At 54.6% G+C, this 26,354-nt stretch overlaps 1 protein-coding gene across 2 annotated transcripts; it reads left to right on the top strand.

The window, feature by feature from the left end:
- The first annotated feature begins 1,650 nt into the window (after positions 1-1,650).
- On the top strand, positions 1,651-26,354 carry MFN2 (mitofusin 2). Of its 2 annotated transcripts, XM_054579731.1 has the most exons (20): positions 1,651-1,913; positions 3,119-3,260; positions 3,650-3,733; positions 8,190-8,368; positions 11,386-11,521; positions 14,291-14,453; positions 15,147-15,271; positions 15,954-16,062; positions 16,154-16,261; positions 17,512-17,665; positions 17,903-17,970; positions 18,111-18,232; positions 19,595-19,721; positions 20,120-20,224; positions 20,491-20,593; positions 21,057-21,277; positions 21,931-22,086; positions 23,443-23,639; positions 24,671-24,805; positions 26,123-26,354. In XM_054579731.1, exons 4-20 carry the CDS (start codon positions 8,194-8,196, stop codon positions 26,190-26,192), a joined length of 2,274 nt encoding a protein of 757 aa, XP_054435706.1. In that variant the 5' UTR covers positions 1,651-1,913; positions 3,119-3,260; positions 3,650-3,733; positions 8,190-8,193; the 3' UTR covers positions 26,193-26,354. The 2 variants fall into 2 exon arrangements, with proteins under 2 accessions (XP_054435706.1, XP_054435708.1); XM_054579733.1 differs by lacking the exon at positions 3,650-3,733.

Below are 26,354 nucleotides of genomic sequence, written 5' to 3'. Positions count from 1 at the left end.
GGAAGGGGCGAGGAGTTCCACGCTAGCTCCAAGTGCACCACCCTCCTGACACTTCCAACTGTTCCCCAGCCGAGAAGCTCTCGGAACCCTGTAAGTCAGGGGTTTTTGTGGAGGCTTCGTTTCCGAGGCACGATTGATTAAATTACTGGCCATTAGTGATCAAGTCAATGTCCAGCTCCTCTCTGCTCCCAGGAGGTTGAGGGAGTGGTGAGGCTGAAAGTTCCAACCTTCTAATCACATCATTGGTTCCCATGGTGACCAGCTCCTATCCTTGGAGGTTTTCCAAAAGTTACTTGTTAACATCAACTCAGATGTGGTTGAAGGGGACTCGTTACAAATAAGGAGAGACACCACTTTCACCTTTTCATCTGCATAGTTCCAGAGCTATTCCAGGAACTGAAGACAAAAGTAAATATTGTAACAAAAGATTCCCCTATGGTTTTCAAACAGAAAATTATAAGGATTTCAGGAGCTATGTATCAGGAACAGTGGACAAAGACCAAATATATATATATTTCTTCTTATAAACTACAATATCAGAGCAAACCACTCTTAGATTTTTTAGTAGCCACATTTTAAAGAATGAAAAGAAAAAGGTGAACTTAATAATAGTTATCTATTTTATTTAAGGCAATTTACCCAAAATATGATCACTTTGTCTACATGAGAAACATTCAAATTTGTAGAGAAATATTTTTTATATGTGAATCAAATTGATGACACATGCCAGAGAGCAAGATCTCAAATGCTCTGAAGACTAATAGTTTGGCACCTTCTATGCATTTGAAATTAAGGAGGGACTATAAGGAAGGTTACAGACGGTGGGAGGAAGCAATTTGGGAATGGGATTACATAATAGTTAAGATTACGTGCTGTCTTGAGGAGTCAGAGGGGGCATTTCAAAGGTGTATTAACAATGGACACAGCTTGCTTAGGAAAACGATAAGCATTTCAGTAAAGGAGTTCTATGCCTGGGCTATGACCAGCCCAGTCAGGAATTTATGCTCGCATCACCTGGTGAGGTTACTTTCCATAGATCCCCCTTTTCAGGCTTACAACTTTAACACATACTCAATACAAAAATGTGAATGAGATCGCTTACATACTTTTTTTGGTACTAAGTCTTACAGCACATCTCAGTTCACACGGCCACACGTGGCTAGTGGCTGCCATACTGGGGAACCCAGGCATGGGGTCTTCCAGGCTGTGACTGAGGCCACCAGGAGACCTGTTTATTGCTGTGTCCCAGTGCCTGGCACATAATGAGGCCCAGTGATCTGCCGTATGTGAGCTGGGGTGATCTCTCTGAGCCTCCTAGAATTGTTATGAAGGTTAAATAAAATGCGGCATGCTAAGCATCAGCTCAAGGCTGTTAACTGTTCTTCTCAAAGTCAATTGAAGGGCAGCAGGCCCCAACATGCTTCCTGCGTTCCTCTTGGGAGCGCTTTTCTAAAAATCACAAAACGAAAGCTTAGGTCCCAGACCTAGCAAGAGGTCTGGGATCAGGCTCTCGGCCACCAAATAGCGGGAACCTCTAATCCACGCCCTTGTTTTCTTTGTCCTTTGACAGTTGCAGGCTCCGCCCACGCCAGTCCAGACCGGCTCCGGCGGAACTACAGCCCCCGTGAGGCAGCGGGAGGCCCGAGCTTACGTCATCGGCTTAGGACGCCGGGTGGGTGAAGGAGCGCGCGGAGACGCCTCTCCAGACGCGAGCGGGCGGGCCCCTGACCCATAAGGAGTGGTAGGATCCAAGCAGCTGAGCTCGGAGTTCTGCGACTCACCAGGGCCACAGCGGCAAACCTGCGGAGGCTGGTGACGCGCGCGTCTTTCCTTCTCCTCCCGCGTCGCCTCGGACTGGCGCTCGCTGATGACGTTGCCGGCATGATGGCGGCCGCGAGGCCGGGAAGGTGAAGGTGAGAGGGCGAACGCCGGGGTGGTGGGGACGGACCCGGTCCGGCCCGGCGGGTCCTGCGGATCCCGGGCCGGGCCGGTGGGATGCTGGGAGCCCTGAGGTTACAGATTCGGGCGGGCGGGCGTCTCCACGCTCTGGCCTCGCCGCTGGGCCCTCCTTGGCCCTGAGAGGAGGGGCGGGCCTCGAGGTGGGGTTTCTCGAGGCTCCCTGTCGCCCGCGGTTACCCAGGCATCAGGGCCGCAGTTCACCACCGCCGCCCCCTCCCCGCGTCCTTTCCCGGTTTCTTAGCCAGTCCTCTGGCCAACATTTACTCCGCATAGGATGAGTGCTGGCGTTCATCACCGTAGCGCCCTGCGCCTACCTCCTCTACTTTGGGCACTTACTGCGCTCGCTCTCGCATGGTTGTCTATTTACTTGTTTGACTTGAAACCGACGGTAAGCCCCTTGAGGGCAGGGACTGGTTTTGGTTTCGGTTTTTGTTTTTTACCTATCCCTAATTTTCGGCCTAGCACTCACAAAGAGGGCACACACAGGATGCCGGATAATTAGCTGTTTGGACGCGTGAAGCCAAAGCTGCCCATTCCTCTCTCTTGTCATTCTACATTGCCTTATTTCTTTAATTTTCTATCTTCTCCCTTTCCCTCCTCCCAGAAAGGGCCTGGATTGCTGTCCTCCTCACATAATTGAAAACAAGAGAGCTTTGGAGTCAAAGGGAGGCGGTATCTCAGTTCTCAGCTCATGCACGGCAAACTTCTCTTTGCACTATAGAACTGAGAATTAAGTGAGACATTTTACATCGGGCGCACAAAGCTTTCCACTAAGTTCCACTTCTTTCCCTCATCCCTACCCTCCTATCTTGAGTCCTCCGTTAAACAGCCCTCAAGCCCAGGCTTTGTCCTAGGCTGTGCCCCCTCCCCTCCTCTCACCCCCCTGGATTGGCCTCTGCCGGCGCCCTTGCCTCTCGCCAGCCCATGGCTGGCCATCCCACGACTGGCTGTGTGTTTGTGCACACCCAGGATTGGCCCCATACCTGCGGGTTGGGTTTTCCCACAGACCACTTCGCAGATCATCCAGCACTACCTCAGTGAGTAAGCTTCCCTCAGGGATGACTTTTTTTAACGTTCTCCCTGATTAGACATGTTTGGCACAGCAGGTTTTGTTTTATTTTTTTGCTGTCTGTTGACATGTTTCCTTTTCTTTCCAAAGTTGGAACAACTGGTGCAGTTAACATAACCAGTAGCCAACCTCAACCTGAGACAGGACAGAGGAGAACGGAAATACCTTTCGTCTTTCTGACCCAACCATGTCCACGATGCCCACTTTGTGAAGGGCGCTAACCATCCAAAAAGTAAGTGGTGGCTGTGACGTCTGGTGCCCTGGATCGGGGTTGAGTGGAAGGGGACAGGCTCTGTTAGTCATCCAGTGACAAGTCTCTTGGGTGGGGTCGTCTTTGCACAGAGCTGGAGTTTTCCAGCCTGTGTTGAAAAACTGTGCCCTTTCTACTTCCATGGAGAGGTTCACTGGGTGCCCAGAGCCTGTTTGAAGCCTGTTTGAAGTTCAGACAGTAGCTGGGATCTCCGGGGCTCTCTGCAGAATTAGTCTTCCTTGTTTGTTTTCTGTTGTGCTGGCTCTACCCGCCCCCTCTTTGCCTAGCAGAGGTTGGCTCCTTATCGCAGCTCTTCTACTGGTCAGCTCTGCCTCCTGTACCCTGTATACTCATTTGTTTCAATTTCTCAGCTTCTCCTCTGCTCCCGTTGTGCCAGCAGACGATCCGTGGATCCATTTTTTTTCCCTGCTAGGAGCTGCTGTACATAAATCTGGGTAAGGAGGTGGTGTGGATCCAGGGACTGTGCTTGAGATCCAAATGCACCTTGCAGTGAGTTTTGCTACTGCTCCCCCTACACCGAAGCGCCTGATACTTCTCTACTAATAGCTTAAGTCGAGGCAGAGCTTTTGATTATCTTGGCGTGCTAATAGTGTCAGTTTAGAATTGGGTTTGCTTCTGGTTTTAGGTTAACAGTAATAACAATCTGTTAGCATTGTGCCCTCTGCAGTTCTTCCGGGTGGGAGTGGGAGACTACCAGGATGAAGGAGGCTTTTCCCAAAGCGTGATCCTCAGGATTTTGAAAACTGTTACATAGAAGAAGGTTTCTTCGGATAAATATTTGAAAGGCTGGCTTTACTATTTCAGTTTAGCGAGTGTCTTTCCAACAGTCTTTACTGTGCTCATATGCTCCAATGGAAAGGGTCGGAAGCATTACATAGTATTCTGTAAGTGGATTCTACATGGAGCGTGGGTGCACCAGAGTGCTGTGGGCCACACTTTGGGAGATGCTGCCGTAAGCTGTCTGAAACCATGACCTTAAGAATACTTTGCAGCAGTTACAACATCTTGAAGCATAGTGTGCAGCTGGCATGGGAGCTGGACTCTGGCGCAGCTATGCTGGGGGACCGGCCCCGCATGCCTGCGGTGAGCCCTGTGATAAATTAGGGACTATCAGGACTTTCCAGAGGAGGAACAGGAACCCAGCCGCCTCCCACCACTCTGGAAGGCTAGGAAGCTGGCAGGCGAAGCCTCAAGATAGTAAGGGGCCCTGTCTTGGCTTGTATGCATGTATTTTGCAACTTTGGTCCATTTGTACACCTATGCTTGTCCAGGTTGCTCTTTGGAAGGATTAAATTCTGGAATCTGAAACCATTGTTCAATTCTTGACTCACTGAGCTCCAAATACTAAGAGACAGATCCTTAGTCAAAAGCTGCTTTTTATGAAAAAAGATTTGTGTATTCCAGGGATGGGAGGGTAAGAAGGTACTCCCCACAGCTCAAACCATGTTTCTCACAGTTGTGGAGGAGGAAAGTAGGAATGGAAATAGGTCAGTGCTCTGTGTCAGAGACTGGCTTTCTAGAGGTTCATAGACTACACAGGGAGACAGTGTAGTGAAAAACCAAAACGTCTGGGCAGGTTGCATGTCCTCCATGGAGACATCAGGGAAGGCATCATGGTGGGGGTGACTCTAGAGTTACGTCTAGAAGGACAGTAGAAATGAGAATGGGTGAAAAAGGAAAGAAAGGAGTCCAGGCTGAAAGAAGCAAGTGCAGCACAAACATGGAATCTCAGCTTGGGAATTAACCAGAGAAATCGGAGCTTGGAGGGGCGAGAGTTTCCACGTGAGCGACGTGGGGCCTGGGCATGACGCTGCACGTTGGCCGTGGTGGGAGCGGGTCAGCTCCTGGGTGAGCCAGAGTCGCAGCCCACCTTGTAACGGCGAACCACTGACCTTTTACTAGTGTGCATGCCTTTGAATCTTGCACTCACCGAACACTAACACTTGTGGTTTCCTGTCCTTTGATATGAATGGCTATATACAATGGCGAGAACTTGAAAGCACTTGCTTCTAAAAGCCCAGCTGATCTCAGGGAGCTTGCTGCCTGCAAGCAGGTTACTCCTGGTGCTGAGCACTGCTTGTCCTCACCCCTGGACAGACCTGTTTACTCCATCCTCCAGGCCGCAGGTGGGGGAGCTGTGGGTGTGTTGTGGGGTTGCACCTGCCTTCCCCTGAAGGCTGGGTGTTGTAATCTCGCTGGTGAGTTTGTTGGTGCTTTATATAACACGTAGAGCTCCCTTTGCGCTTGTGCGGTGTCATTCCTCGTGTTCTCGGTCTGTGGTATCACTCCTGCTGTACACAGGAAGAATCCAGGGCTCTGAGGTTAAATAACTTGCCCAGGTTATGTAGCCCAGAAATAGACCAAGCACAATTTGAACTCAGCTGTGTGTCATCCCAGAATCTGTCATCTCCCCAGCTACATCATGCCCCCTCTCAGATCCCTTTTCCCCTGCCTCTGGTGGTTTTCCTCCTTCCTGGCATGCGTCCCTGTTTCTCTGACAGCCTTAGCTGCTGGGCCACCGTGAGCCTGAGGTCAGCGCTCTCCCGTTTCCAGCGTTGGGGGAGGCCGTAATATGGCTTCCCGGTGTTCCTTCCCGGGGCGCAGCTGGCCCTCTCATGGAAGCCCTCGACAGGTGGCCTCCCTGCTAAGACAGTCACTCCCACAGTCGTGGTGTTTCACTGAGGAGGCAGGGAGGAACGGACACAGAGTCACTTCCCCTGTCTCTCCAGAAATCATTAATGGCGCAAGTAATTCGTAGGTCTAGGCAAAACACATGGGCCCCCATTTCCCTGTGGGTCTGTCTTTCTGCCCACCCTGTGGGATGGTTAGTCCTAAGAGCCAGTTTTCAGTTACTATGCTAAATCTGCTTTTCCTAGGTGTTCTTTCTGCTTCTGAGGGACTTACTCAACACCCTTTGGCACCCTTTGCAAGTTTCTCAAATATGCTCCTCATGGGCAACGCCTTCCTCTTTCTCTTCTTTCCCAGAGAGAGTGAGAGAGCGCAGGAGTGCCTGGCGCGCGAGGGGGTGGGGTGGGCAGGGCTGCTGGCGCTGTGATGGGTCCCCTGGAGAGGGAGTGCTTGACGGGAACTTGCTGGGCGGGGGTTTGTGGAGGGCGGAGCCAGGCGCTCTGCACGGCTGTGCACATTCCGCCTTGTCCTTGGAGGGGCCTTTTTCTGTCCTCTTCCTCGGACCCGAGGGCTCTGCTGGGAAACTAGCTCTGTGTGTTGCGGGATCTCTCAGGAACAGTCTGCTTTTGGGACCAGAGACTCCCAGCCACCTCTGGGTGCCACCGTCTCCCATCTGTCTGCCCTTTTGACTGTAGCCAAAGATCTCTCGGACTTCGGAGTCAAGTCTTGCGGCCCCGAACATGTTACTGCTCTCTGGGAAAAAATGGGCTAAGATGATGTATGTGGGATTGAGTGAGAGCCAGGCTGGGGTGGTAGGCCACTGTACCCGTGCTGGTCGCAGGGTGGTGGCGTCCACCCAAGAACTTCCAAGCTTAGAGAAGTGTTTTATGAGCGTGTGTTAGAGTCAAACTCAGGACTGCCCAGAAGCAAGACTGAGAAAATGCAATGGACAGTAGTGGTTTTGCAGTTCTTTTTTATGCATTTGGAATTAGAGGAGGGAATTTAAGGACTATTACTTGAAATTCCGGGTGGCAGACTAATAATTGGAGGAGGGGAGAGCAAAACCGGGGAATCTCTGATTGGATAAAAAGTCAAATGGAGAGATGCACGCTTCTTTTACATTGGTGGGACAGAACAGCTGGCATTTAACATCTGCAGTGAATAGAGGTGGTATTTGGGCAGCCACACGTGTGCCCCCAGGAGGATATTTCAAAGGTGTGCTGAGCTGCGCACCTAAGAACAAAAGCTAAGGCAAAGGTGGGCCTGCTGAGGAAGACGCAGGCCTGAGGTGTGATGGCCCACGTAACCCTCCCGGGAACTTACCGTCAGATCATCCTGTGAGGTTACTTTCTTGTTTGTTTATTTTTTTGATCACATTAGATCTGTTTATAACTTAAAATTGGTAACATCCAACAAAAGGGGGGTGCCGATGTAATTTATAGTGCAGCCGCAACAATTTTAATATGTTCGCAAAAATACGGGAGAAATGTCCTTAAAATAGTACATAAAAAAATCATGAGGGTCCTTTGGTCACTGAGCTGGTCGGAGTTACTCCATAGTACCTCTTTTGTTCACAGTGGGGCTATGGGTCTTTTTACCTTCAGTTTCCACGTCTTCAACTGCGCACACATTGACTATGAGACCAGTAAATGTTTGTAACTAAACTATAGACCTCTCCCTTGAGGGTCATCCTTCCTTGTGCCCCCCACCCCAGCCCCGAAACCAAACTCCATTAGAAGTTAGGGCTGCCAGGACCTGGGCAGCAGGGTGGCCGGGGAGAGTGGTGGGTGGGAGTCACCGACGTCGGGCGTCACTTCGCTCTCGCTGCTCTCAATATTCAGTGCTTTTTCAGGTTATAGGAAATGAGTGGGATTCCTGTCACGCTTTACTGCCTAAGATGCAGAGGAGGGCTTCCCTGCATCACCTCTTGATTCCTCCCCATGTCTCTGAGGTGAGGGAGGCAGGCCCTGCCGTTGGTCAACAGGCAAGGAACGGCCAGCACTTGGCCTGAACTCGGGCGCGGGCGCCAGGGTCTGAGTGCCTGTGCTGTGTGACAAGGAGACTGGTCCTCGTGTCCTGCGAGGTCCTTTCCTACTCTTGGGATGTGGCTCTTATTTCACCAGCCCTTGTCTGGTCCTGGAGGGCCCCGCGTTCTCGGTGGACCCAGGGCTGGGCCCAGGGCCCCCTCCTGCACCCCGCCGTGGCCCTAGCGGACGTCCGCGATGGGTGTGCCTGCTTCGCTCATGTTGTCTTCTCTTGCAGCGCAATGTCCCTGTTCTTCTCTCGATGCAACTCTGTTGTCACAGTCAAGAAGGATAAGAGACACATGGCTGAGGTGAATGCTTCTCCACTCAAGCACTTTGTCACTGCCAAGAAGAAGATCAATGGCATTTTTGAGCAGCTGGGGGCCTACATCCAAGAGAGCGCCACCTTCCTGGAAGGTGAGACAGGCAGCGTGCCGAGCCAGGCCGACGCCTGGCGGTTTGGTGGTTTAGGTGGCAGGATTTGGGGGTGGGCAGGCGCAGCCCTGCCCTCGGGGAGCTCATGCCCAGGTGGCTGTCACCTTCAGCAGTGCTCTGCCTGGAAGCGTGTGGAGTTGGGCTGCAGGGAGATTGGCCAGGACACGAAACCTGTCACCTAAGAATCCTGTGTGTACCGTTCCGTTTCACCACGAGGGATGGGTGACTCTCATCCCTCTCTAAGACACCAGTGCGCTGCAATCGAGAGCTGTGTGAAACTTTGTAGGTGACACGGGGGCCTACGCAGGTGTCTCGGACGCCCAGGCCCAGGCCCTTTCTGGGTGTTGTTTATTTCTGAACGGGGAGCTCGCTGTTATTTTTAGGCAACAGGACTATGAATAGGAAGCTTGCATCACTGGCACCTTTTTCATGAGTTCCTAACTTGAGCCCAGCCTGCAGTCCCTGCTCTATCCCCGGGGAAGGACCGGTTTCCAGGATCCCGCTCAGTCTGAGCGCCACCTCCAGCCACTGACTTTCTCAGACTCCCTCTAGAAGGCACACCTGGCTCCAGGGCCTGGGACTGTTGGTGACAACCCAGTAGCTGAGTCTTCTCTGCCAGTGGTCTCCTCACTTAGGAGGAGTCTGCAGAGCCCTCGAAGTTCAGTGGAAATGCCCCAGGACACACTTCACCCTATTTTCCACTGCAGAGCTTTGGCTTCCGGTTGGTTTACAGATCAGGCTGCTACTGGGAAAAAGGAAGTACGTCCAGTACCATGGTCCAAATGTTTGTGTTCCCCAGTCCTAAGGCCCCCGTGGTGGTGTTGGGAGGTGGGGCCTTTGGGAAGTGATTAGGCTGTGAGGGTGGAGCCCTCGTGAGTGAGATTTGTGCTCTTGTACGAGATACCCCACAGAGCTCGCTAACCTCCTTCCACCAGGTAAGGACACAGCAAGAAGGCTGCGAGTGGGAGAACGGCCCGCACCCAACCAGGCCGGTACCCTGGTCTGAGTCTTCAGCCACCAGAACGGGGCGACACATTTCTACTGTGTGTAAGCCACTTGGTTCGGTACTGCGTTATGGCTGCCCAAACAGATTGAGACTAGGAATAGACTTAGTCTCTGTGCCCTGCCCCTAGCACAGTGCTTGATGCCAGAGAAAGTATTTCTTAAATATTTGTTAAATTTAAAAATCTGAATTTTAAAGGTATGAGACTGGTTGTTGAAATTACTCCAGTGAAATTATTTTAGTTTGTTACGTGCTTATTTAGCGGTGGCTCTGGGGTGCCTGGCAGTGGGCACGTGGAGATGGGGCCAACAGGGCCACTGCCCCCCAGAGCCCAGATTAAGCCTCTGAGTCACTTACCTGGATGGTGCTGTGGACAAATGGACATATGGAAGGTTTTATAGGGTGGCACCGGCGGCAGGAGAAACTCCCTGGGTGGTGTCGGAAGTGCCACTTGTGTTCCGGATGCTGCGGGAGTGTTCTCCGGGCTGGGCCTGTCAGCCCAGTGGTTCACAAGTGTCTTAGTCTGTTTGGGCTGCTAGAATGGAAATGCCATAGACTGGATGGCTTATAAACAACAGAAATGTTTTTCTCACAGTTCTGGAGGCTGGGAAGTTCAGGGTCAAGGCATCAGCAGACGTGGCTAGTGAGGGCCAGCTCTCTAGACTCTTGTCCTTTCTGTGTAACCTTACCTGTAACCACCTGACGGAAGGATCTGGCTAGCTCTCTGGGGTCCGTTTTAAAAATAAGGGCATTAATTCCAGTCGCGAGTGCTTCATCGTCATGACGTCCCAAAGGCCCCGCCTCCACAGGCCGTCATACTGCACACATCACATGGAGCAGACATAAGTATTTAGTCCCTTGCAGCAAGGCTATGCTGGGGGGCGGGGGGCAAACGCCCACTTACTGCCCAGCCTGCTGGGGCATCTTCCTGGTGCCAGCTGTAGGTGGGGTGGGGCAGTGTCTTGCTCAGTTGCTCCTGTCATATTTGTTATCCATCTGCCACTGGGAAAAAACAGTGCAGCGATCCCAGCGTTCCTTCACTTAGCAAACATTGCATGCCTGCGGGGCGCAGGGTGCTGGCTGCTAGGAGCAGGCAGTCTGGCCACCACACGGTAGATGACGCAGACAGGTAAGCTAGACGATCACACGTCGGTGAGGGAAGTGCTGAGACAGAAGCGCGGAGCAGGGGACCTGGCTCAGGCTGGGGGTGGCAGGGAAGGCTTCCTGCGGGCTGTGCAGTCCAAGCTAGACCTCGGGCTAAGTGGGAGCGAGCCAGAGGGGCCCAGGACCGTACCTTCATCCTTCAGAGCGGGGCCAGGGATCGGGGGCAGCCCTGAGCAAAGCCCAGAGTAATGCAGCAGCACGGTGCGTGGAGGGGCATGGAGAGGTGGAACGTGAGGCAGCGGGACCACGAGAGACCCCGTGGGAGCAGGAGGCAGGGCCCAGTCGGGAGGGGCCTCGGGGAAGGGCGCGGGACGGCTGGGAGCCGGACTCCGGAGCCAGGAGGCCTGGCCCCTTTCCTGGCTCTGCTGTTTCCTAACTCTGAGGTTGGCAAATGACACTGGTGGAGAAGTGATCAGGACGGTGCCTGGCATGTAGCGGGGACTGTGTAAGTATTTAAGTAATACACATAAAAGGAAATGACGGCAGTTAATATTTGAGAATTCATCATGTACTAGACACCATTTTTAGCACTTTTTGTGTTTTCACTTACTTCTCCTTGCAGGAGTCCCATGAGGTAGGTACTGTTATCTCCACTTTCAGGGGAGGGAACTAAGGCCCAGACCGGCCCCGCTCCCCCCAGGGCACAAGGCCAGGACGAGGTGAGGCCAGCACATCCTGGCCCTGGAACTGTGGCCCCACAGCAGGGAATCTGCACGTTGGCCCAGCCACAGCCGGGAGCCGCCGCGGCGGGTGGTGCACTCCGTGCCTTCCGGCCTGTGGCAGCGGAGCTGCTTGGACCAGGTGCTGACCCATTTTCCATCTCCACCCCCAGACACCTACAGGAATGCAGAACTGGACCCTGTTACGACAGAAGAACAGGTTCTGGATGTCAAAGGCTACTTGTCCAAAGTGAGGGGCATCAGCGAGGTGCTTGCCCGGCGGCACATGAAAGTGGCTTTTTTTGGCCGGTGAGTCCTTGAAGTCCTCACACCTTCTTTCTTCCCAACTGGAGGGGGGTGCCTTGTGCCACCCCAGTCTGGGCACCCTGAGGCTCTTCTCTTATTTTTCAAGTTTTACTTATAGCAAAATGCACTGCATAAAATTTATCATTGTGATTATTCTTAAGCGTACAGTTCAGTAGTGTTGAACACATGTTCATTGTGCCGCCATCGTACCATCCATTTTTAGAACTTCCTCATTGTGCAAAACTAAAACTGTGCCCCCTGAACACTAACTCCCCATTGCCCCCGCCCCCGCCCCTGGTAACCGCCATTCTGCTTCTGTCTCTGAATTTCTGTCTAGGAACCTCTCTTAAGTGGAAACACACAGTATTTGTCTTTGTGTGACTGGCGTATTGCACTTAGTATAACGTCCTCAAGGTCCATCCGTGCTGTGACATGTGTGAGATCCCCTTCCTTTTTAAGGATGAATAATATTCCAGTGTATGTATGGACCACATTTTATTCGTCCATCCATCCATGGGGGACACTTGGGTTGCTTCCACCTTTTGGTTATTGTGAGTAGTGCTGCTGTGACCATGGGTGGGCACGTAATCTGCTCGAGCCCCTGCTCGCAGTTCTTTGGGGCGCGCCCTCAGCCGTGGAATTCCTGGATCATGCGGTAGTTCTGTGTTTAGTTTTCTGAGGAACCCCCATGTTGTTTTCCGCTGTGGCCACACCATTTTACGTTCCTGCCGGCAGCGCACGAGGCTTTCAGCTCCTCCACACCCTCCCAGCACTTGTTTTCTGTCCTTTGGAGAGTAGCCATCCTAATGGGAGAGAGTGGTGCCTCACTGTGGTTTCGATTTGCTTTTCCCGGATGGTTGGTGATGGTGAGGATCTTTTCAGGTGCCTGTTGGTTATCTGCGTGCCTTGTTTAGAGAAATATCAGTTAAAGTCCTTTGCCCATTAAAAAAAAATTTTTTTTGAGTTGTTGTACTTCTTTATATATTATGGATATTGACCCCTTATGAGACTCATGACTTATAAATATTTTCTCCCCTTCCGTGGGTTGCTTTTTTATTCTGATGATTATGTTCTTTGATGCACAGAAGTTTTTAATTTTTATATAGTCCCAACTTATCTGTACTTTTGTTTCCTATGCTTTCGGTGTCATATTGAAGAAATTGCCACATTCAGTGTCACGAGGCATTTCCCTATGTTTTTTTCTAAGAGTTTTATAGTTAAAACTATAAGCAGAAGCCATCAGATCTTCTTCTTACACTTACACGAGGTCTAGAAGGCACCTCTGGGATGTTTTCTGTGTGATTTGGCCACTCCCCCATTCTCAGTGGACACTGACTGGGGTCCTACAAAGTGACCACGATTCTGATACTATCCCCCTGGACAGAGGGTCAGATCCCACAGGTCGGGGCCAGTCCCGCGCAGTCCCACTCCAGACGCTGCCCGGAAACCCACACCTGACGGGCTGGCTGTAACGGGGAGGTTCCCAGCACCTCCTCTTCGAGCTTGGTTAGTTTGCTAGAGCAGCTCGCAACGCTCAGGGAAGCGTTTACTTCTGCCTTCTGTTTATTAAGAGTTGTCTTGACTGTGAAGGACACAAAGAGGACCAGCCAGGTGCACAGGTCACAGGCGAGGTCTGGGAGGGTTTGCATACAGTGGCAGCTGCCCTGGAGGGTGGGGCCGCACCCCCTCCAGGCCTGTGATGCCCCCGTGGCCCCAGAAGCTCATCACCCCTCATCGCTGAAGAGTTTTTATGGGGCTTGATCGGCAGCCCCCCCTTTCCTTGTCCAGAGTCCTGCCCTCTCATCGCTTGGTCTTTCTGGTGACCAGCCTACCTTGAGAATATCTAGAGACCCCACCGTGGGTCACCTTTTTAGCATAAACAGCTGTGCTTGGATGGGGCTGCTCGTGAGTGACAGAAGACATTTCTGTCATTCAGGGCATTCCAAGGATTTTAGGAGCCAGGAACTGAGGGCAAGGACAAAATGTATTTCTCCTTATACCACAGCACCTTAGGAAATTAAACTCCCATGTAGGAAAGAAAAAGCAAGGCACCCAGGAAGCTTGTCTGCTGCACACAGCAGTGGCCTGGTGGCCTGAGGAATAGGTGCTCTGCCTTGAGTCCTGCCTCTGATCACCCACCGCCTCAGGTGTGGCCCGCAGCCCCTCTGGGCTGTCCCGGCTTCATCCTCACCTTGGAGGCGTGGCAGCGCTGGAGCCCGCGAGTCTGCCGAGCAGAGCTGTTTTCAGGCCCCAGGATCCAGGAAATGGATGTGGTCGGCAAGCAGGCTGCCGCCTTCTCCCCTGTTGCCAGCAGCTCTCAGCTGGGAGGGACGTGGTGGGACTTCACGTGTGAGGAGGAGGCCGTGGGGGTGCGTGGGAGAGGAGTGGCAAAACAGGCATTCTGTGGGAAACCAGGGACATTGGGGTCATTCAGCTGAGGTCACTTGGACGGAGGGTGTCAGCGGTTTCAAACAGAATCTGCGGGTCTCCTTCAGGTGGTCTCCGTGGTGGTGCTGAGAGGCTCACGGTTGGTGGCAGGCCTCTTTAAGGGCAGGTTACGCGTCATCGTGCTGGCAGCGCACTGGGTGAGCCCCTTGCCTGCCGGTCTGCAGTGAGGGACCACGGGCCCAGGCCCCGGGGGCTCGTCCGGCCATCTCCACAAACTTGGCGCCCACTGGCGTCACTGCGGAGAGCAAGGCTTTGGACTTCCTTGTGGAAGCCCAGAGTGTAGATGCTGGTGGCTTCGCTGACAGCAGGATCTCCGTCCCACAGGACAAGCAACGGGAAGAGCACCGTGATCAATGCCATGCTCTGGGACAAAGTCCTGCCCTCTGGGATCGGCCACACCACCAACTGCTTCCTGCGTGTGGAGGGCACGGATGGCCATGAGGCCTTCCTCCTCACAGAGGGCTCAGAGGAGAAGAGGAGCATCAAGGTGAGGGGCCGTGCAGGACCGGGGTGGGCACCGCAGGGTGCAGCGCTGTGGCCCCCCCTTCAGCCCTGGGCACCCTGGCAGCGAGTCAGGGCTTAACCCAAGTGGCTCTGTGGGACTAACGGCGCCTCCGAGGAGAGGGCGGTGCCCCGGCAGTGGCACGTGGGAAGCCCGTGCCCTGGCTGCTGAGGAGGGGAGAGGGCCTCGGGGAGGGTCAGGCCCTGGGGCACCCGGGGACCAGAGTCTTCAGTCCCTGCGGGCTGCCCGGCAGGCCCTCTGACTCCTCTCTTGCCATGAAGAGAGCAGGCGCCTTGTTCTTCTTGGGGATGTTGCCAGAGAGCAATTCCTGCGTTGGCTCTGTGGTTCTGACGTACCAGCTGGCGCTTGTACATTTTACTTTTTCTGAGAGCCAGTTACATTTTTGTGTGGGGCCAGAAGCTCATTTTGGTTCATAAAGACTTAATGCAGAACACCGTCAGCTTTAGGACAGTATCTAAGAAAGAAGCTTAAAAGAGGAGTGAAGAAGAGTTGGTTCTAACTGGCAACACCCAAATCTTGACTTTTCATGTGTGAAATGAAAGGAAGGGCGTAGCAGAGCGGGCAGCTGTCTCAGGCCACTGTGCCGTGCCAGGCAGCACAGGGAACCGGGCTGGTGGCTGGTCCTCGGCCCTGACCCCTCTCCCTGCTCCCCACCAGACTGTGAACCAGCTGGCGCACGCCCTCCACCAGAACGAGCAGCTGCATGCCGGCAGCCTGGTGAGTGTGATGTGGCCCAACTCCAAGTGCCCTCTGCTGAAGGATGACCTCGTGCTGATGGACAGGTAAGAGGGAAGGTGCCTCCCCAGGACACACGGGAGGACCGGGTGTCATATTTCATGGTTGTTTAAGCCAGCGTCCCCTCAGCCTTGTCATTGATCTGCTTATGTATCACTGCCTCTTGGAGCGGCGCCACCAGATCCTCCTGCCTCGTGGAGTTCCTCCAGCGTCTGGTGACGGTGCCCACTGGCATCAGTGCCCCAACGATGTCCCAGTGATGGCCTCTGCTGTAAAGAGGGACAGGCAGGGTGGCCAAGCCGCAGCCCAGTGTGTGTGAGGGTGGCGTGGGTAGTGTCCACATGGTACTTTATTTCTGTCGAAGGAGCACTGCACTTTCCCCCTGCTTTGTGGGCAGGTTGCACTGTCCCAAGGAACATGGTGCTGTAGTGCTTATTGGACTCACACAAATGCAGCGCTTCACCTTAATTGTTTGTCTCCAAAGTGAAATTGTGTCATTATGTTTTTGTAAAACTGATAGATGCACGTGGCAGAAAACATATTTTCAGACAGGCTGGAATGTTGTGAAATGAAAAGTAGACATCCTTTCACTGAGGAACAGTAGGCCCCTTCGCCCTCCCCTCTGTGGCTGTCTCCTTCCTCTGCTTGGCTGCCCCAGGCCTGTCGGAGCGGGAAGAACAGGGCCCACAGTCTGTGTGCCTGATGTTGGTTTGCCTCTGTCACCTCTAGCCCTGGCATCGATGTCACCACAGAGCTGGACAGCTGGATTGACAAGTTTTGCCTGGATGCTGATGTGTTTGTGCTGGTGGCCAACTCGGAGTCCACCCTGATGCAGACGGTAGGCCCTCCTCCGCCTTTCCCGCACTCCTGGGGCTGGGGCTGGGGCTGACCCGGCGCTTCCTCCACTGAGGCCTCTCCCCTTCCTCCAGGAGAAGCAGTTCTTCCACAAGGTGAGCGAGCGCCTGTCCCGCCCCAATATCTTCATCCTGAACAACCGCTGGGATGCGTCTGCCTCGGAGCCCGAGTACATGGAGGAGGTCAGTGCCTCGTTATTCAGCGGTTTGGGCGCTGCCACCCCACATGTGCACCTAGGGCCCCTTCACACACAGGCTGCCCCAGCTCCATGATCTCCCTGAAGGATTTCCCAGGTGTCCCCTCTGGTCACTGTGGGGTTTCCTCCTGGCTTTAAGACACTGCGTCACGTCTCCCATTCACTTTCCCAGATCCCTCTGCTCTTCAGAAGGTCTCCATCCAGGCCTGAAGAGCACCCCCAGCTTTTCCCCATGTTGGCCTCACCCTTGTTTGGGGCTGGTGCTGACTTTGGTTCATAAACAATTAGTCATCATAGAGTGGGCTCAGCTTTAGGAAAACATGCAGAAGGGAGGCTTAAAGGAGGAGAGAAGAATAGTTGGTTCTTGTGTGAAATGAAAGAAAATGGGGTCACAGGTTGGCAATAAGGAATGATAGAGTGTAGTCAGCAGGCGGACATTGGGCAGTGTGACTTTGGTAAGTTCCTTAACCCTTCTGGCAAATACCTCACTTCTGAGATGGCTGTCACAGAGTTACTGTGAGGATGACGTCTCTTACCATTGAGAAAAGCACGTGGTCCACGGCAGGCGTCCACAGAGGCTGTCACCATTTGTACATTGTAGCAGTGGAACCCTAGGGCGTCAGAGCTAGACAGGACTGTATGCTCGTTTCATAAACAAGGCCCGAGAGGATGCAGCTGGCGAGTCTAGAGCCCAGGTTTAGGTTTCTCAGCTCCCGGTTTCCTTTCCTTCCAGGGCACGAAAGTGAGACAGTGTGTAGGCCCGAACAACAGGCAGTGGGGGCGTGTTTTGGCATTTCTGCTTCTGTATACATAAAATACCTTAGGCACACTGTACCCCGAGAGTGCAGAAATGGTGGGAGGGTCACTGGGTGTACCTTTTGAATACTGAACGGTATGCATATGTTACCTTTTTTTTTTTCCCTTAATTCTCACCTGAGGACATGCTTACTGAGAAGAAGGGAGAGAAATATCAATTTGAGAGACAAACATCAATTGGTTGCCTTTCGTTTGTGCCTTGACTGGGGACTAAACCCACAACCTAGGCATGTGCCCTGACCGGGAATCAAACCGATGACCTTTTAGTTTACGGGACAGTGATCCAACCAACCGAGCCACATGGGCCAGGGCATATCACCCTTTCTTTAGAGAGAAGCAGTCAGGGACCGGGGGGCTCCCATCCGGAGGGGCCCACCTGCCCTACTTGGCCACATACACTGTCGTCTGCTTGGGCTCCAGGTGCGGCGGCAGCACATGGAGCGCTGTACCGGCTTCCTGGTGGACGAGCTGGGCGTGGTGGATCGAGGCCAGGCTGGAGACCGCATCTTCTTTGTGTCTGCCAAGGAGGTGCTCAACGCCAGGATCCAGAAGGCCCAGGGCATGCCCGAAGGAGGTGACGATGGGACCAACTTCCTCCTCTTCCCTAATGTTTGAGACATTTACTCTCGTGCTAAGTCAGCTGGTAGAAAACAGTTCTGAGAAGGAGGTGGTGAGAAGAGCCTTGAGCGAGCAGCTCTTTGCTTCCCGGCCAGTGTTTGGCCAAGTGCCCCATAGGCTTGGCTTTGTGGATTTTTACCGTTTTCTTCTGTTGCCAAGTTACTTCCAGACTAATGTTCTGCAATTCTCCTAGGGGGCGCTCTTGCAGAAGGCTTTCAAGTGAGGATGCTTGAGTTTCAGAATTTTGAGAGGAGGTTTGAGGTGAGTCCTTTGATTTTGGTCTCTGGTGCTTTTGGGCTTCCCCAGCTGTCACTGGCCATGTCCCTGGCAGTGAAAACCAGAGCCTGACCCTTGGCTGGTGGCCTCTGGTGGCGTCCCTCAGCACCTCTTGTCTCTTCCAGGAATGCATTTCCCAGTCTGCAGTGAAGACCAAATTTGAGCAACACACGGTCCGGGCGAAGCAGATTGCAGAGGCAGTTCGCCTCATCATGGACTCTCTGCACATCGCGGCCCAGGAGCAGCGGTGAGAGCCTGGGACCTTGGCCAGGCGGGGCGCGGGGGCGGGGCAGTGCTGGGAAGTGACTGTCCCCCCCCAAGCCAGTGGCTGGCGGGTCGGGGGCGGAGCCCCTCCCCCCCCCCAGCTGAGTCTCTGGGTCCCTGTGCAGGCGCCCTTCCCCCACTGCCGGGCCACACTAGACCCACATGGAGCCGCTGGGTGAGGGGGCCCCGGGCCTGTCCCACTGGGCCTGTGCAGCACAGCCCCTGCGGTGCTGTCCCCGCGGCGACGCCCGCCCCCAGCCCAGCCCAGCCCAGCCCACGCCGGAGGCCGGGCCCAGCGCTGCCCTCAGCACCGCAGCTGTTCTCAGAGCCTGAAGCAGGCAGGACCTGTTTTTTTAAAGGAGTTTTTCTTTTTTTTTGGAGAGAGAGTAAAATGTAGGAAAGTACAGAGAATAAGATAAAAATACTTTGCTTCCACCACAGAAAATGGACAGTGTTTGCTTTATGTCATTTTTAAGTTAAAACAGAAAAAGTGTTAAATACTTTTGATTCTTCAAACCTTTGGCCCAGGGTCACTCTGCTCGCCCCTCAGAGGCAGCCATGACCATGAATCCGTAGGGCTGTCATCCATTTTGACTACTTTTTGCATAAACCCTGAAGACTATGCAGCACTCTTCGCACGTGCTCTGAATGCACAGAGGTGGCCTCCTGTGCGTGTGTCTGCCCTTCCTTCTCGTGGACGCGTGTCCGCGGAGCTCCTGACTGCTCACTGCTGCAGGGCGGCCGTCGCGAACTGGGAATACCTCGTTTTCCCGTTGACTTGACTGTCGATTTCATTTTTTTGCTGTTGCAAACCCTGCTGCAGTGGACACCAGTTTATGTGCCCCTCCAGCACATTTGTACTCGCCATTCTGGGATGAATTCCTGGAGGTGGAGCTGTTCATTTTAGGGTATATGCATTTTTGGTTTTACCCAGTTTTGCTTTGTTCCTTTCCGAAACATGTAAATCCAGCAGTATGTGCTGGAACTGCCATTTCCCCAGCCCTTAGGTTACTTCAGACTGGGTGAGTTTTGCCAGGCTTCTAGGGTTGAGCATTTTTTCCCCACATTAATTGTCAGAGCTTGTCCTAAACCCCCAGAAGCCACCCCCCGCCCTGTCACTGCAACATCTTCCAAATAAAGGACCTGAGAGTGAGCAGCTGGCCCCACCTCTCCCTCGCACCTGGGAAGGGGAGGGGCACATACCTGGGTGTGGGGGTGAAACTGCCCAGTACCTGCTGCGGCCGGACCGCTGCTGGGGCCCACACAGGCTCTCCAGCGGCCCCTCTTGTTCCTCCGCCTAGTCGAGTGGGGACCTGGGCCGTGTCACCAGCGTGTTTTCTCTCAGGGTTTACTGCCTGGAAATGCGCGAGGATCGGCAGGAGCGACTGAGATTTATTGACAAACAGTTGGAGCTCTTGGCGCAAGACTACAAACTGCGAATTAGGCAGATCACGGAGGAAGTCGAAAGGCAGGTGAGAGACGAGAAGGTGCTTGGGGAGGTTTGGACTCAAGTAGAATCCAGGGTGCCGGAGAAGAAGAAAAGCGGCCTCCATCTTCGGGGGCTTCTCAGCCTCTCGGAAGGAACCCGTGTCCCTGATTCAAGAATGAAGAGCCCTCCCTGGGTCCACTGTCCCATGGCGTGACCCTGGGCAGGCCCCCTCCTGGACCTCCTTCTCCAGATCTTAGATGAGTGTTTGGTCAGCCAGCCGCTCACTCTCTTCTACCGCAAAAGCTGGAATCCATGGCCAGCTGAGCTGAGGAAACCGCTGCCTTAGGAGAGGGGCACCCAGTACATCAGAGTCTATGAGGCACTTGGCCGGTACTGTGGGCCCGAGCCACGCTCTTGAAACCTCCACGCTGCCTTCTGTAGGTGTCAACAGCAATGGCCGAGGAGATCAGGCGCCTCTCGGTGCTGGTGGACGAGTACCAGATGGATTTCCACCCTTCCCCAGTCGTCCTCAAGGTTTATAAGAATGTGAGTCATTAAGCAGCAGTGCTCTGGTTAAATACCCACTCCGTTCCTTTGGCTGCTGGGTGGACTCTCCAAACACGCAGTGATTCGGTCCCTGCTGGTCTGTGTTGGGGCTCCTCAGCCAGGAGAGGGGACCCAGGCCTCACTCAGCTCTCCAGGGTCCCCTGGTGGATATGGGCTGACCAGCCTCGGATCTCCTTGTCCCTCGGCTCCCCAGAAGGAAGTCATGACCGGGGTGCGGCTTCTCTCAATCTGTCTTCTGGTTGCAGGAGCTGCACCGCCATATAGAGGAAGGACTGGGCCGAAACATGTCAGACCGCTGCTCCACGGCCATCACCAGCTCCCTGCAGACCATGCAGCAGGAGATGATAGGTCAGTGCGCAGGGGAGGTCGGGTCCGCACGCTGGGCTGCCCAGAGCTCGCCTTCGGAGGCCAGGCTACAGAAACCGACCCTTCCTTATCTGTCACCTTTTATGAGTCCCCTCAGTACCTCGGGTTCTGGGTGGTGTCATGAGTTCCTTCCACACGTAGACCTCAGGACCGTCTTGTGTTACCACACAGGACTGTCAACAGCTGAGAGTTTGACCTGCTTCTTAGCCCACGTGAGGCATAAATGTTAGCAGGGATAGAGCCCGGATCTGCATCCCCCAGGAGAGCTGGCCCCCGGCCCCGAGCGGGGCGCCCCCGGCCCACAGGCCCTCTCATCCGGGCCTGGCTTCTGGGCAGAACCATCAGCGCCCTTGGCCACGACCGGCGTGGCGCCCATTCTGAGGCTCGGCCCTGGAGTGGCTCAGGGTGGAGCTGAGGTGCCCTCGCCCCACCCTCTCCCCGACAGACGGCTTGAAGCCCCTCCTTCCTGCGTCGGCGCGGAGTCAGATTGACCTGCTGGTTCCTCGGCAGTGCTTCTCTCTCAGCTACGACCTGAACTGTGACAAGCTGTGTGCCGACTTTCAGGAGGACATCGAGTTCCACTTCTCCCTCGGGTGGACCATGCTAGTGAATAGGTTCCTGGGCCCCAAGAGCAGCCGCCGGGCCTTGATGGGCTACAACGACCAGGCAAGCCCCGCCCTGCCCCGCCCTCGGGCAGTGCGGGGGAGGGGTCTGCACCCCGTGTCCAGATGCACGGAGTGTTCTGGAGGGCCCCAAGGTCAGCAGCTGTGGCACACGCGCCTCCGTGCCACACCTTGGTCAAGGTTTTCCCACAGATTAAGCTAACCCTAACCACTAATATTTGTGAAATTATAAGTGCTAGCTGTATTTTTTCTAATGCACGTTAAAGTAACTGTTAGTATTATTAAATTATATTAATTATTTTTAAGTAACATAATAATTTGTAACTTAAATCTAGATGGCATAAAATTTCTTATTGTTTTAATATTTAGATTTTACATCACCTCTCTGTACCCACTTCAGTTATTGCACCTACTGCTCTTGGTGCGTGTCCTACACTTTGGGGCACTAAAGCGTTCCAGGGTGGGCACTGCTCATATCTTGGGGTATCCCGCAATGCTCACCTTTGGGCTGGCAGGTCTCCTATGAAGCTTAAATCCTCTTTGCAACTTGCGAAGCCCATTTTTCCCCATTTAGGCCTTTTGGAAATTAAAAAGCCACCTCTGTCCCCATTTCAGGACCCCTAGCCTCAAGGGTCCCTGGGGGTTCCGTTGCTTGAGCCCCTTTCTTCTCACCGCTCTCCTCGTTTCTCCCTTCAGGTTCAGCGCCCCGTCCCTCTGACGCCAGCCAACCCCAGCATGCCCCCTCTGCCGCAGGGCTCCCTCACCCAGGAGGAGCTCATGGTCTCCATGGTCACCGGCCTGGCCTCCCTGACGTCCAGGACCTCCATGGGCATTCTGGTGGTTGGAGGCGTGGTCAGTGACACGCCCCGCTCGGGCAGGGTGGGAGGCGGGGGGACAGGTGGTGGGAGCCTGAGGGGCACAGTGCTGGTGGACCCCGTATTGGCACGGCGTTTCCACCCCCATCAGTCCCCGTTCTTGCTGATCTGCGGGGAACGCCGCGGCCTCAGCCCTCTAACATACACTTGCTGACTTAGTTGTCACACTCGGGTGGCACTCAGGTGGCACTCAGGCAGCACCGTTCCCATTTGACCGGGGAGGAAGGTCTGTGGTTAGCTTGCCGAAGATACACAGCTAGGGTTTGGACTCTGGCTTTGTCTGCCCCTAAGGCCATATCCTTTCCTCTGCAGGGGCGGGAAGGGAATGACCCAAGAAGTTGACAGGCCTGGGTTCCAGAGAGGTGGGCATGGTCAGGAGTTTCTCATTCGTAGGCAGGGAAATCAAGAGCAGACTTGAAAGGGTTTAAGACAAGAGGCCAAGCCCAGGCCTGACCCCTTGATCCCCATCTCCTAGTTTTATGGCCCTTTCCACCCTAAGGCCTGAATTGCAGGCTGCCTCCTTGGTCACTGCGGTATTTTGTACTTCCTGATCCAGGAGGCACTGCAGCCAGGGCAGCTCACACCTAGAATTTTCCTGATGATGGGGTAAGTTCTCTGGATCCTGGACACTTGATCTGTAGAAGGGGTGGCAGAATGTATCTAACAAAACTGAGCTCTCAGCTTGAGAGTCTAGGGTGAGACAGCAAGGCCCCTGTCCCCCCCAGCCACCCGCTCTGGGTCTTCTTTCACAGATGTGACCGGGCCAAGGGTCATCATCTGAGACGCCGACACCTGGTGGTTTTGAAGCCCTTTACACTGTCTGGTTGTACCCACACAACCCTGTGAATTGGGTGAAGGCCATTATGCTGGCTCTGTGAGGAAACGGGTACAGAAACCTGCCCAAGGTCACGCAGTCAGGGTGGCAGGCAGCACTAGAGCCACGGATTTCTGGCTCCAAGTCCGGTGCTCTGTGAGCGTAGCCACAGTGCCTTGAAGCAAAGCTCTCCGTACCTGACCAGGAGAGAAGCCGTCTGCTGAGGGACACTGTGCGGGATCCGACTTGTCAGTGTCCTCAGCACGTGCATTTCTGAGAGTTCTGGGTGCCTGAGTCTGTGCTTCCAGCCCAACTCCCCCCATCCCTGCTGTGCACAACACGTGTGCGCACCCTAGGTTTCCTTCACTTTAAACTTTCAGCGGGATTAAAGAAAACATCAAAGAGGTGCTCTGAGTCGAAGCACAAAGGGCTCTTGGAACAGTCCTGGCAGGGACAGGCCGAGAGGCGGGCGGTGGGATGGCAGAGAGGCTGCGACGGCTGACCGCTGTGTGTCTGCAGGTGTGGAAGGCAGTGGGCTGGCGGCTCATCGCCTTGTCCTTTGGGCTCTACGGCCTCCTCTACGTCTATGAGCGTCTGACCTGGACCACAAAGGCCAAGGAGAGGGCCTTCAAGCGCCAGTTTGTGGAGTACGCCAGCGAGAAGCTGCAGCTCATCATCAGCTACACCGGCTCCAACTGCAGCCACCAAGTCCAGCAGTGAGTGGCCGGCAGCCTGTAGCCCAGCACCAGCTCCCGGGGGCAGGACTTCCCTTTGGGTTCCCTTCTAAGCCGGGCCTGGAAACCACTGGGTCCCAAACACCGCCTGACGCTGACCTTCAGCTGTGCAGTGCTCCCTTGAGGCCAGGGACTGGGAGAAGCCTCTTTCCAAGGACATGTATGTCCTGGGCTGGGACCAAGTAGGAGTCTGGTTCCCCAAGGAAGGAGGACATGGGAAGATCAGAGATGTTACTTGCAGGATTTTTTAAAGGTGCCTTGAGGGGCTTGGGTTGTGGATGCAGCTTTAAGTCGTGAGACACAGCCCACTCTTCATGGTACATCTCAAGTCAGGTGGGAACGGATCCCCTGATCTGGGCTGTGGGGTGAATGCCGGCTGCAGTGTGGAAGGCCCCTCACTAGGCATTTTCTCCTCCAGCCCTTTTGGGGCAGACTTTTAAAGAAATTTTTAGAAGGTTTTACTTATTTTTAAAATAAATAAAAAGGGGAAGAGAGAGAGAGAAACATCGATGTGTGAGAGGAACATCGATTGGTTGCCTGTCGCACGCCTGCAACCCAGGCAGGTGCCCTAACCAGGAATCTAGCTGGCGACCTGTGGTTTGTGGGACGGCGGCCACTCCATGAGCCACACCAGTCAGGCCTGGAGGTAGATGTTTTTCTAGGCATTTGCTTTTTCAAAATGAAGAGGTAGAGACTTGAAGAGTAGTCATTTGTCACCTGTCATTGGGCCGATGAGCCGCAGAACCAACATCTGATTCCTCATCTCTTGAGCCCACACCGGGGTTTACTGTCCTGTGCTCCCGGTTCTCACTGCATGTGCGCGGTCTGGGATATGCACGGTCTCCGCGGGGGCAGCGAGGATCATGCCCAGCCATGAAGGGGACAGGGCAGAGCCGCTGGCGGGTGACAGATGGGCTGGGCCGCCGCCCCGCTCCGGGTGGGTTGGGTTGAGCCACCGGTGGCGTTCTGCAGAACAGCCGCGATGCCAGGTTGACACCGACTCTCCTCCTCAGGGAACTGTCTGGGACTTTTGCTCATTTGTGCCAGCAAGTCGACATCACCCGGGAGAACCTGGAGCAGGAAATTGCTGCTATGAACCAGAAAATTGAGGTTCTTGATTCACTTCAGAGCAAAGCAAAACTGCTCAGGTGAGCCTGGCCTGGGCAGCGGGCGGCTGGAGGCTCCGGTGTGCAGCGTAGGCGCCGTGGTAGCGCAGGTGCCTGTCTGTGTCTTTCACGTGGACACATCTCTTTGCTGGGGATTTAGCCCCCTCCTCTGTTAGACGTTTGCCGAGCACCTGCTGGGTGCCCAGGGTGGTGCCAGTGCTAGAGGCTCAGCGAGACGCAGTCACTGGCCCCCCAGGCGCTTGCTGTCTTGGCCATGGCGGCAGCAGGGGAGCCGAGCCATGTGGGGCTGTGAGGCACAGCTCACTGGCACCTTCTCTTAACGCGGCGTCTCGGGTGCTTGACAGGAGTGTTCCCCTCAACCTTCCGCATCCCTCCCAGGCCGCGCTGCCACCTCCGTTTTAGAAAACGGAAAATCGGGGCTGTAGAGGTTAAGTAGCTGCCGGGACTCTCACGGTGAATGGTAGGTAGGCTGGGGGAAGAGCGCAGGTGCGCTTGGCCACAGTGCCCTCTGACCCTGTGTGCTGTGTGCTGGCGCCCTGGGCCAGACCCTCTGCACACTGTTTACTCCCTCTCTGAGCTCAGGAAAGGGGGCACATCCGCACTTTTACCCACAAGGAAGCTGCTTTGGTAGCAGACAACCGGCAGGGCTTGGATTGGAACTCAGATCTGTGTGGGGTCTCTGTTAAAACTGAGTTTCCTGGAGAGAGTTTTGACCTGAGAAGTCAGAATTCCTGGTTCAGGTCCAGGCACTTGCATTCGGGCAAATCCCTGAGCTTCCCTATGTCTCATTGTTTTGCTCTGTAAAATGGAGTGAGCTTCCCTGACACAGCCACAGGGCTGAACGCGCTGGTGTTCCGCAGAGGTCCCGCGGGGACTCTGGGCTTCCTGCCCCCGCCTGTGACGGCAGCACGCGGGGAGCTGCGTCACTGGGCATGGGCTCCAGCCCCAGGGGGTGGACTTCCCCTCCCCTGGCTGTGCCCTCCCCGCCCACCACCGGGGGCAGCCAGCTCCTAGGGACATGCTCATCCCCTGGGGACTCTCAGGGTGCATGTGGGGAGTGTGTACTGCCTGTCAGCCTTGGGGACAGGGTGAGCTGAAACAGGACAGGCAGGGTGACTGGGCCCCCACCATTTCGTGGGCTTGCACGTGGTCCCAGGACGAAGCACACATGGCTTGAGGGTCAGGCCTGCAGGAAGCTCACTCGCCTCTCTGGGCCTCATTTTCCTCCCTTGTAAGGAGGGGGATTTGGATGGGGTTTTGCCAGGAACAGGTTGACACATACTGCTCATGTTACCTGCTGTCAGCTGGTACCGCTGCAAAATCACCATTTCCCTGCAGGAATAAAGGCGGTTGGATGGACAGTGAACTCAACATGTTCATGCACCAGTACCTGCAGCCCAGCAGATAGTGGGCCGCCGGAGCCTGCGTGGAGAAGGGCGGCGGCGCCAGCCATGGAGCGGGGGCCGCCACCAGGGCCCCACGCTGCTTCTGGCCGGCCCGCCGTGAGAATGAAAGCGCCAGTGTTTCACACCGTTTTGAGCCCTTCACACTAGTTCCTCGCCCTGCCCCC

The sequence above is a fragment of the Pteronotus mesoamericanus genome, unplaced genomic scaffold (assembly GCF_021234165.1).
Source record: "Pteronotus mesoamericanus isolate MK-2021 breed Mesoamerican mustached bat unplaced genomic scaffold, CSHL_Meso_final contig_557, whole genome shotgun sequence".
Taxonomy (NCBI): Eukaryota; Metazoa; Chordata; class Mammalia; order Chiroptera; family Mormoopidae; genus Pteronotus; species Pteronotus mesoamericanus.
This window is presented reverse-complemented; position numbering and strand designations above follow the sequence as displayed.